The following is a 12,117-nucleotide window of genomic DNA, read 5'->3' on the forward strand; positions in this document are numbered from 1 at the left end:
AGCAATTAAATTGTTTATCTCCTGTGTGGATTATCATGTGTTTCTTCAAGCTGTCATTATGAGTAAAACCTTTACCACAGACTGAGCAAATAAATTGTTTATCTCCCATGTGTACTATCATGTGTGTCTTCAAGTGTCCTTTATGACCAAAACCTTTACCACAGACTGAGCAAATAAATTGTTCATTGACTCCTGTGTGGACTGTCATGTGTTTCTTCAAGGCTCCTTTATGACCAAAACCTTTACCACAGACTGAGCAAATAAATTGTTTATCTCCTGTGTGTACTATCATGTGTGTCTTCAAGGTTGATTTACAACCAAAACCTTTACCACAGACTGAGCAAATAAATTGTTTATCTCCTGTGTGGACTATCATGTGTAACTTCAAGTGTCCTTTACGACCAAAACCTTTACCACAGACTGAGCAAATAAATTGTTTATCTCCTGTGTGTACTATCATGTGTGTCTTCAAGGTTGATTTATAACCAAAACCTTTACCACAGACTGAGCAAATAAATTGTTTATTTCCTGTGTGTACTATCATGTGTGTCTTCAAGGTTGATTTACAACCAAAACCTTTACCACAGACTGAGCAAATAAATTGTTTATCTCCTGTGTGGACTATCATGTGTAACTTCAAGTTTGATTTATAACGAAAACCTTTACCACAGACTGAGCAATTCAATTGTTCATCGACTCCTGTGTGGACTGTCATGTGTTTCTTCAAGGCTCCTTTGTGACCAAAACCTTTACCACAGACTGAGCAAATAAATTGTTTATCTCCTGTGTGTGGTTGTGAATTACTCGCTTTATACAAGTTCCTGGCTGGTTCTGATACTCCACAGTCCTCTCCATCAGCTTCTATTTGTATTTCTATTTCAGCTGAGCTGCTGGCTAGAGGCTCTGCCACTCTGTTCTCCTCAGTTTGGCTTTGATGAAGCTGTGAGGACTGAGGTTTCTCTTCCTCATCTTCACTCTTCAAACAAACAGCAGTGAATGAGAACTTGGTGATATCAGCATCATCCAGCCCTTGAAGCTCTTCTCCTCCCTCCTGACTGATCCAGAGTTCCTCCTGTTCCTCTTTAATGTGTGGGGGCTCTGGGTCCTCCTGCTCCTCTTTAATGTGTGTGGGCTCTGGGTCCTCCTGGTCCTCTTTAATGTGTGGGGGCTCTGGTTCCTCCTGGTGCAGACTGGGGCTCCACTCCTGCCGCTCAGCAGGAACCCCCTCCACAAAGACCAACAGCTGCTGGGGGTCTGGAGGCAAGGCTTCTCTGTGTAACTGCACAGCGTCCAGCAGTTTTCGTTGTTGGTCGATCTCCTCTTGTGAACGAGTAACTTCCTCTTCAACATCAGCAGTTAGGCGCTGCTTCACCACGGCTCTCAGCTTCTGGACTTTAGATATTTTCATTTTCACACAGTGACTTTAATACTGACCAACTGTATCCTTCAAAGCTCCAATAGCTTCACAGCTAACGTTAGCTTCACAGCTAAACTATTCATCCGAGTCCACGAGGAGCTTCTTCTTCATCCAAGTTAACGGAGCCCCTGCTCCACTTTATATTCGTGATAATATCACTCGCACATATGAGTCTTGTTTGTAAATTAAACTTCTGAAAGTGTATAACCAGGAAAATAATATGCTAATGCTAACTATATATGAGCGAGAAGCGCCCAGCTAGCGGGGTTAACACAATACCCAGCGTGCCTTGCGGCACTGAAGAAAGCCGAGCAGTCGAGAAGGGTCCGCCTCCTGCTAAAAGTCAATAGTTGTCAGCCTCTGCAGACAATAACCAAATCAAATGCATTTCCTTTTACAGTAAGACTGCACTTTTTCACAATGTAACTTGTGTTGTCCTGCCTCAACATCATATTAGCAAGACAAAATCCTCATACATGTACTTATGACAATTAGATTCTGGGTTAAGGTGGTTAGAGGTTCTGAATACAGAGCAGTGCACAGTCAAACTTGCCTGGGTCCAGATCTGCCCACTCCACCAAGTTGGCTGCTTCTAAATAAGGAAATGAGAGTCTAACAAGTTGGTTCATTCTGATATCAGGCTACAATCAAACACTATCATACTTACGATATTTATTTTTCACAAGTTTATTTTTTACTTAAACATGGATTGTCAGTAGTAGTACTTGAAGTAGTGAGGCATCATATGAAACATGTTCCAGTATATAAAAAATGTAAACTGTAAAGGCTGCACTAAAATGTGCTCTTCTTGTGCCGCTGCAATCCAACAACGCTGTCAAGTGGAGCGTGTTTATTATTGAAGTCACAGGAAAATGTTACTCTGATGGGGTCTTGCTTCTTAAAAAACATCTTTGAGGCTATTGGTTTGAATTTGTATGCTTGTCTCCTGGCACACCATGAAGTAGGCTAACCACTAAAATACACACCTTTCCAGAAAGTAAAACTAACAGGATTTTGATGATAAAACTCTGAGAAAAACAATGCAATTTTGGGGGCTTTATTCTCAAATATGTGTATGTTACGATGTTGAGATTTAGCTGACCAGGTGAAGAAGTAATTTGTAATGCTCTTTGTCCAGTCTTCACAGCTCCTGTAAAAATATTCTATTCTATACTGGAGTTTGGTATATTATACCAAGGCGCTGCGCCAGGCCTCTTCCCTATGGACTCTCAGCTCGACTCCCCTCCACAGACTTGCTGGTGGTATCTCCTCAGCATCTGCAGCTGAGCGGAGCGTACCAATATGTGCGGCCGAACAGACGCCAACATCTGACAGGCTTCTTCTGGAGTCCAGCAGTGGAGCTGTCAATGGAAAAACACAAGGTCAAAATCACACTGACTGACAGGCAGACTTAACAGACAGACAAACGCACAGCCAAACCCCCCCCATCCCTGAATATCTATCCGCGTCATGTTGACTCCTAACCCGAACACTCAGGTAGCGAGAGAAAGCGCCTATCAGAGCTATTTCATTAAATAATGCACTGTATTTATTCACCGAGTACCAATGAAACGGTCCGTTATGTTGCGTCATCGGTTGTAATATTGGTGTCAGGAGGATGGAGGGGGGGATTTCTGCTTTTGCCCGCTCATAAAGAGAGATGACACAATAGTCTATAAACGTAACGTCATCTCTTTGGCTCAGTAATCAGGAACACCTTTTTCTTATGAAGATGAGGGATTTTTGGATAGTTTCACCCACCCTGAAGTGAAATACTCAAATGCATCTGCACTTTTGTACGCCTTAAAGTAACAATCCACAACCTTTGCATGGATACATATTGGTAAATGGTAAAGATTTTAAGACTTTGAAGCTACTTTTGTCACATCAGTGATAGGGATGTAAATCACAAGTTTGATCGCGATACGACATTATATTAGATTCTTTCGACAATTATACGATAATTTGCTGCTGATAACACAAAGTCTGCCATGATACAACATCGATTCAATTTAGGGGTCTGCGATGGATATGAGACGATATAATATGCTCCCCAATAGCTACAACATTGAATATCTCTCAAATGGTGATCAAGACTTTTTGATACTTTTTAAGGGCCTTAATTTTCCCTAAATAGATTGATCAACTTTTAATACTTTTCAAGACCCCGCAGATACCCTGTGTTTGTATGTTGGAGTCGCCTACTTCCTGCTACAGCACTGTACCAGAGATTTTCACCCGCCATTTATTTTCCCATAGACATTTCGTAAAATGCTTATAAAAATAGTTTTACTTGTTCAAACCAAACGGTCCAGCTATATTTATTAAGATCAATATAAGATATATTAAGACCAAAACTTAAAAAAACAACATCGAAAAATGTTCTTTCAATCCGCAGTTTTTTATGTTTTGATCCGACTTATGCCGTCTCTCCTGTTTCTAAATATATCTGAACCATTTGGTTTGACCAAGTAAAACTATTTTTTATAAGCATTTTACGAAATGTCTATGGGAAAATAAATGGCGGATGAAAATCTCTGGTACAGTGCTGAAGCAGGAAGTGACGTTTCACGTTGCCTCTCTATATGGTGGCGTCAACACAGTGAAGGCTGATGTCGACTGACCCGGATGAGGTAGGCAGCAGCCAGCGTGGCGCTGCGGGAGCGCCCGGCTTTACAGTGCACGTACACACTGGAGCCCTCCTCCCTGAGGCGCAGGGCGAACTCCACCCCTCTGTGGAGGTTCTCCAGGCTGGGAACCCCGGTCAGGTCCACCGTGCTCAGCCTCAGCTGCTCCACCCCTGCAGCCTGCCACTCCTGCAGCACAGCACATCGAATCAAACACACTTCACTCAACATCACTCGACCCTCTCAGCTGGAAATATCTGGACATGATGCAGTGTTTTCTCTATTCATGCAGCAATGGTGCTCCACAGCAAGGAAGTTACCACCAACAGTCAATGCCACCAACAGTAGAGAAGATGTTACATTTAAATTGACAGCTGTAATTTAGTCTTACATCTAAAACTAAGATAAGTATAGTTAAACTGTTTTACATGTAATGATTTTTTTCAGATTAAAAGCACTATAACCTCAACAAACAGTGAATGACAGACAGGGGGACAAAACTAGAATTACTAATAGACCCTTCTCACGGGGGCCATTTTGTGTCGAAAAGGCAGGGTAAACACAGGTGTAAGCAAAACACTAATGAGGGTTTCCAACTTCCATGATTGGAATTTGGAAACCCTCATTAGTGCTGTGACACCCGGGAGAACCACTCGGATCCGGCATTCCACTGGGGGTTCGGGCATACCCCCTCTTTTGTAATATCAAATGATAGATTTTCAAGCACCAAAGACAAATTATTACCCTTTTTTTCTTTTTAATTCAAGCACTTTTCCAGACCTGTGGCAACCCTGAGATAGCATGCAGTTTAGTTAAATAGCATTAGTCAGCATCACAGCAGGTGTTAAAATTCCAAACACACCTTGACTGAACAGATGCAGTGCTGATCAACTCCTAATACATGAATTTATATCATTAGCACTTTGTATAGTGAAATCAAAAACCTCTACAGTATACTTCAACTGTGTGCTGATGGGCAACCGTACATTAGCTATATGGACACCATTAATCTGCAACTGATCGATCCAGAATTGATGTAGCACACTCTAGCTGTAATATGTATACCCAACTACTACTCTCAACGCAAAGTCACTCACATTATGTAATTTGTATTGTTTTCTTGTTTGACTCTGTATTGCAGGGCTTCCAGCCATATGGTTGGAAACAACTATTATATTGACCGTGAACTGTGGTGAGGGAGGGGTGGGGGGAGGGATTGGGGAATGCCTGTTGAATGTAATGTATTGTTATTTTCTTGTCTAAGTTTGAAAATAAAAAAACACTTTAATCCCAACTGTGTGCTGATGTGCATGAATCAGAAAATGCAAATAAAAAATATAAAGTTAAAAAAAAATTACAACAAACTATGAATATGTGCTGGCAACAGAGGTTATGCTGGAGGGACGCTGTGGACTACCAAGGGTCAGCAACGCACCGGTCAGAGGGGAAGCCTTGGTGGGGTGGTTCTCCTTGTTGCAGCCCTGCAGAAGTACTGCGTGTGGGGGTTTACTGCGTGCCGGCGTCCGTGCTGCTGGAGCCTGAAAACACACAGCAGAGGAGACACAGGCGGAAATGAGACATTGATGACAACTGCAACTGACTCATCCTCTTCAGAACATTTGAAGTTTGCACACTGTGATCTTTGATGCTCTGGTGATAATCCGGTCCGTTTATACCAGACAGTAATTGATAACAGGATATTTTAAGATACTGGCCGTGTAGAAAGGATTTTGAGTTTTCTAAGGAAGTAGAATCTCTGTTGGGCTTTTTTTCATTTGATGGTTAGCGTTGAAGTCCCATTTCAGCTTATTGCTGATGTATGTTCCAAAGAATTTGTTTATGCTAATCGGTTGGCTGTTGATGAGGATCGGTGCTTTAAAGTAACAGCTCACCCTAAAATCCAAAATACATACTTTCCCTCTCACCTGTAGTGCTATTTATCCATCTATATCGTTTTGTGTTAGTTGCCTGAGTTTTGGCGATATCGGCCACAGAGTTTCTGCCTTTTCTCCAATACAATGGAACTGGATGGCACTCGGCTTGTGGTGCACAAAGTGCCAAAGAAATATTTGAAAAACTCAACAGCAATGTCTCTTTCCAGTAATCATGACCCCGTTACTCAAGATAATCCACCAACCTCGTTATGAGCAGTTTCATGGAGGAACCATTTTCTTTTGACCGAACTACACTCGCTAGCTGCTAGCTAGTTCCTACATGAGACTGCAAAAGAAAATAATTCCTACATGAAACTGCTCACAACAAAGTCTGTGCATTATCTTGAGTAACCGGGTCATGATTTCTGGAAAGAGACAATGCTGTAGAGTTTTTCCAAGTGTATTTTTTTGGTGCTTCGAGCACGACAAGCCGAGTGCCATCCAGTTCCATTGTATTCAAGAGAAGGCAGACATCTCTGAGGCTGATATCTCCAAAACTCAGGCAACTATCCCAAAACGATATAGATGGATAAATAGCACTACAGGTGAGAGGAAAATTTTGTATTTTGTATTTCAGGGTGAGCTGTCCCTTTAACCGATTGTTTGGTTCTGAAGTCAATTATCATTTCAAAAGTCTTTTCCGTTCTGGACAAGGTGGTCTTGAACTAATGGTGCATCTCATTAAGATGCATCTAATTAGGATGCATATTGGCTGAAGGCGTGCCTGGCCTGCATCATTTTTGGGGAGGACAACGTTGTTACTCGTTTACATTCAGTAGATGCAGAATGTGGCTGAAGGACAGAAAATAAAACAAACCTTATTTGCTGAGAGTGGGGGGCGGGACACAGGCGAGCGAAAGATGGCTCCACCGTAGCCTGAGCGCACGGTGCTGTTAGAGTTGGCACTAGAGATGGTGGAGGTGGCGTTAAGCTGGTCAAAGATGGATAGAGGATAGAGGGAGGATTTAGTGCTTGCGTACTCTGGCATTTTTAGGCAGACAAAAAAAAAAGATTATTAGCAGAAACGTAAGCCATGCTTTGGGTTTATGTTAAGAAGAGAGGAAGTGTGATTGCAAACCTTTCTTGATTTATTGGCCGTGGGAGTGCCGAGGAATCTGTGTTTGGTGGGTGTCCGTGCCGTTGTCCCATACAGCATGTCCTCCTCCATCTGTCTGCTCTTCTTGAGGTGCTGTTGGGATGTGTAGAAAAAAAGAGAGGCTGCATCACGTCTCAGAAAACATACATACCCAGTTTGAAGATGCTTTTTTTTCTAAATCCGCTTTTTTTTCAAAATCCAATTTCCAGTGTGCTACTATGCCTCAAATTACTACACTGCAAAACAAGATGATAGAGGTGGTGTCATCTTCTAAGTACCTAGGTTTCCTTCTTGATGAACAGTTGTCTTGAAAAACAGATGGAAATCTCAATGTGATTACCCTGGTTAAATAAAGGATCAATTAAATCAAACAGAACAACATGCTGCTTACCCTATCTAGTTTAATAATACAGAACAACATGCTGCTTACCCTATCTAGTTTCTCCTGTTCTTTCTCCATGCGATGCAGCCCCCACTGCTCCTCCACGTACTGCAGAAACATTTGACCGTGCACCAGAAACTCCCGTCCCTGCTCACTCTCCCAGGCATCGATCTGCGCTTTCAGTTTCTTCTCAAGCTAAAACAAAACATACATACAATTAATGTGTTATTATTAGATATATTTTTAACTAATTAATGAAAATAAATAAAATAGATAGATGGCCATCGCATCTAACCTTGGCCAAGCTTTTCTGCAGGTCAGACCTCTGTTTCTCCTCTTTGAGAAGATTCCTTCCTCTGTTGGTGAATCTTGTGGGATCTGTGGATTTTTTCTGGGAATGAGAAAGGCAACCAGACCTTAGTTAAACACTTTTTCCTAACATGCAGTCATTAAAGCAATGATGGTGACTCAATGAGCACACTGACACATGCCCTGTCTCCTGTTTTTCAACTTCACTCCATTTGCATATTATGTTAATACTAGAGGCAATTAAATTAGATAGAAGATGGCAGTATAACAGTTATACTATACCATGTACTGTACCATATCCTGTCTAATTGAATTGGCTCTATTACCACTGCAACTTCATGTGGATTGGGTAAGCTCAGGACAGGTCTTGCCTTGGTGTTGGGGAAAAGCTTCCTTTTCTGCTGGAAAGAGTGCTCAACTCCAGCTCCTGGAAGAGTCTCCAGCTGTCCTCCCACTGGTGAACCCCTTCAAAAAGCTCCTTGTGCTCTTCATAATGCTGCTTCAGATGCTGGATCTCAACATCATGCCGCTCCAACAGCTCCTCAGTAAAATTCTCTGAAATAGTCAAATAACGGTTTTAGCCTCTTTTTTTTTTTTTTAATACATGCATTTAATACATTAAGATCATGGCCAAAATATCAAAACTATTGAACCCACCGCTAAAATATGGCAGGAAAGCCTGGGCAGGGCTGAAGAAGCACTTTTCCCAAAGCACAGCTATCTCGGAGCGGATGGCGTCGATAACGTTGCGAATGTTCAGCAGTTTGAGCTCCTCCAGGCGCTGGACCTCTGTTTCTATCTGATGGAGGGAGTAGAATGAGTACATGGAGCTACAAATAGCAACCACAGCAATGGCAGCCAGGAATAATACATAGAATTCAATTGAAGTTATACAGGACACTTGGGGTGGGGGGGGGGGGGGGGGGGGGGGTGGGGGGTCAGGTTTCACTTACCACTTCCAGGTTCTTCTTCTTGGATGCGACCATGTCTTCAAAAAAGGCCTCTCTCTCCTCCTGCAGTCTGTCCCACAGCTGCTGTATCCTCTCTCGCCGACTCTCACACACCGGCTCATTCTCTGCCTTGCGTTCCTCCAGCTGTAGCACCAACACAGCAGAGGGTGGCACCAGTTAGTGAGCACATTACACTCGTCATACGCCGTGATCAATTACACGTCTGTCCATGGCTTCTAATTTGATTAGTTTAGCCTTTGACCAGAGCGACATGTAGTGGTTAACAGCACTGTAATGTTCGAATATTTCACTAGGCTATATATCGAACATTGTACCGAACCCAGGGCCTCTAATGCTAGCCTATGGGATTGCCGTGGCTGGGACCAACAGCGTAGGGTCGGGCTGGGCTTGTCTTTTGGGGTCTCTGCCAAGCTCTGGTTGTGGGCCTCCAAATGCAGCCTAATGGCTGGGCTTACCACGGCCCGACGGGCTCGGGGCAGACGGGGGATGTCTTTTTGCAGCCTAAGGGATGGGCGTGCCCTGGTGCTCTTCTTAAACCTATCCTGCCTCTTGAGAGGGACTCCCTCTGCAGCTGCTGTTGGGGCTGTTTTAGGGTTGTGGGTAGCCCTGGTGGTTGTGGTACACTTTTTAGAGATGACTGTTTTCTATTTGACCTCTGCCTCTTTGACCTCTGCAAGGATGGTTGTTCTACAACCGGCTCCCACCTTCTCTGCAGTCTTGCTGTCGATGTGCTGGCGGAAGTTTTCCAGCTGTTCCAGCGAAGGGACAGAGTCCGGAGAGATGACATACGACGTGGAGCACAAGATGTCACAAAGGTCCTGGTCCTGCTCCAACAGCGCCTTCAGGTGCTGCATCCGTTGGGTCTTCTCTTTCATCAGAAGCTCCACTCGTGTGCGGATATCCTTCTCTCGCTGCAGCATGCTGATACTGTGCTCCTCCTGGATTTACAGAAGAGAAACAACAAAACAGGAAACTGTCAATTTTCAAGATGTGGCGTTTCTCATGCCAGTTCCGAGGCAGTTGGTCTACAGTCAATAACTTTAGTGACTGGGATAGTTTGTTAACAAACTTCAGTTATACCCAAGTTGTTCAAAACATTGAGTGAACTCTAAATTGTGGATAATCAGAAAAAGTATCTAAGACATAAGCTAATAAGTTGAGCTATTAGCCGTTCATCAACAGTTTCTAGCAGTAAGTATGTTAATAGAAACAGGTTATTTGTCAATGTACATTACATTAGCACTGAAACCGTTCCAGTTACCTCAAACATGGGGAGCTGAAGTTCCAGGCAGAGTTTCTCCATTTCTTTGCGGCATGCCTGAATGCTACTTATAAGCCTCTTCTTCAGAGATTCCTCTTCTGCAATCATCATATCCAGTAAGCTCTGGTAGAAATCAGATCAGTACATTCAGAAGGATGACGCAACAGACAAAACAAAGAGGAATTGAACAAGTTTGAAAAACTGTTTTTTTAGGGCAATCTGAACTTGTCGTGCAAAACAACTTGAATGTGGCTTCTGAGTTTCCTCATAGGGCTTTGAATCGCCTTAGTTCGCCTAAGTTTCACTCAAGGGTTGTGTTCTTGTAGAAAGTCCCTCCCCCATTCATCTTTCTTGCTCACACACACCTGTGTAAAACTCACTCCATTGGTAACATATTCATTCTAGGCTGAAACTTGTTCAATGGCAGAACAGTTACATTAAGAATTAACCATCGAACCTAAATAGAAGCGATGCAAACCTAGTCTGGTATCCAATCCAGCCGCTATGAATCGCAGTTTTCAGCACTCTGGTTCCAATAGTGATGAAAACTGCGATTCATAGAGGCATGGATACCAGGCTAACGTTAATGCATTGCAAACCCCTGTCCCTGACGCAAACGAGAAAAAAAGCAGCATAAGATGCAGACCGCAGACGTACAGGTGTAACGTTATAGAGGCGAAGCAGTAGGAGGATCTGTTCTAACATTGAGATGTTTCACCTTAATGTGGTTCTTCACAGTATTGGTCCTCTGTAGCCTCTGGTCCTCTGGGATTCCGATTTCCTCCCATATGGCTTTCAGGTGGTACAGAGCTTTATTCAAGCATGCCACAGACTCGGTTGCGATCACCTCACTGCATGGACGGACAGGGGGACAAACAATTCGTTCAAAACGACGGGTTTTGCCTGCACTATAACGTACGTTAGCTAACAAAACAACGAAAGAAAATATAATGTCCATGTCGTGTTAATTAACGTTACGCTCCCATAAAGTTATGTAGCATAACATCAACTGCACCAACAACTTAGCTGTTAGCGAGAAACATAGCTAGCGTTACGTTAAGTGGCAAGGGAGTTTCATTAGCTCCTGGCTAAGCTAACAGCTAACGTTAATTTTACACGGTTTAAATAGTTCAACGTGACAGAAATGTATTATTGGTAAAAGCGTTACCTCTTTCTCATGGTTGAATTCCAGCTTCTTTATTTCCTGTCCTACACTATTGGATGAACTGATGAACCAGGTGTGCCTGATCATTGTTGTGACTGCAGCACACCTGACATTAATCAGTTCATCCAATAGTGATGACAGGAAATAAAGAAGCTGTACTAATTTCAGGAAGTAGTGGAGTTGTGCATGTAGCCCATTCCACACATTGTCCATTCTGTAATCCATTTTCTATTCCGCTGCAAACGCCTCCTTCATGATCAGATGGAGAGTTTGTGTTGATAACGTAGCAACTAGCAAACACTAATGTAATGTAAAGCGTCCAGCAGTTTTCGTTGTCGATCGATCTCCTCTTGTGAACGAGTAACTTCCTCTTCAACAGCAGCAGTTAGGCGCTGCTTCACCACCTCGCAGCTTCTGGACTTTAGACATTTTCATTTTCACACAGTGACTTAATAACTTTATCCTTCAAAGCTCCAATAGCTTCACAGCTAACGTTAGCTTCACAGCTAAACTATTCATCCGAGTCCATGAGGAGCTTCTTCTTCATCTAAGTTAACGGAGCCCCGGCTCCACTTTATATTCGTGATAATATCACTCGCACATATGAGTCTTCTGTTTGTAAATTAAACTTCTGAAAGTGTGTAACCGGAAAATAATAAGCTACTGCTAACGAACGGAGCTTCAACCAACAACACACGTCCCACTGACCAGACCACTGACGACACTTCTTCTTCTTCTTCCTTTGCGTTTAATGGCGGTTGGCAAACAACTTTCTGGTGCATTACCGCCACCCACTGATCTGGAGTGTGGACTAAAATCTATCTTTGTGATTCTATGCACACCAACAATTAATTCCTAATCATAATTAAATAATAAGGAACCAATTAACTACAATACATTCTTCCAATTCTATTTATTAATCTTGTTGATATTAAATACTCCAGAAGGAGCATCC

The 12,117-nt window shown here is 42.8% G+C and overlaps 1 protein-coding gene and 1 pseudogene across 2 annotated transcripts; both read right to left on the reverse strand.

Annotated features, from left to right (window-relative positions):
• Nucleotides 1-2,156: 2,156 nt before the first annotated feature.
• LOC310791436 (phosphatidylglycerophosphatase and protein-tyrosine phosphatase 1 pseudogene) lies at nt 2,157-4,275 on the reverse strand (annotated as a pseudogene). Its single transcript, XR_014553933.1, has 2 exons — nt 4,042-4,275; nt 2,157-2,778 (listed from the first exon to the last, which is right to left on the reverse strand). The product of XR_014553933.1 is annotated as a phosphatidylglycerophosphatase and protein-tyrosine phosphatase 1 pseudogene (transcript).
• A 1,133-nt stretch (nt 4,276-5,408) lies between these two features.
• On the reverse strand, nt 5,409-11,699 carry LOC310791285 (protein regulator of cytokinesis 1-like; the record flags this gene model as incomplete). The annotated part of the gene is made up of 12 exons (XM_083652970.1): nt 11,166-11,699; nt 10,716-10,848; nt 9,998-10,120; nt 9,441-9,674; nt 8,719-8,859; nt 8,423-8,564; nt 8,184-8,320; nt 7,752-7,847; nt 7,505-7,651; nt 7,057-7,167; nt 6,796-6,909; nt 5,409-5,582 (listed from the first exon to the last, which is right to left on the reverse strand). The coding sequence occupies exons 1-12, from the start codon at nt 11,174-11,176 to the stop codon at nt 5,409-5,411; spliced, it is 1,563 nt and encodes a 520-aa protein (XP_083509096.1). The 5' UTR covers nt 11,177-11,699.
• Between the last annotated feature and the right edge of the window lie 418 nt (nt 11,700-12,117).

The sequence above is a fragment of the Poromitra crassiceps genome (assembly GCF_964638095.1).
Source record: "Poromitra crassiceps genome assembly, chromosome: 16".
In the NCBI taxonomy this organism is placed as follows: Eukaryota; Metazoa; Chordata; class Actinopteri; order Beryciformes; family Melamphaidae; genus Poromitra; species Poromitra crassiceps.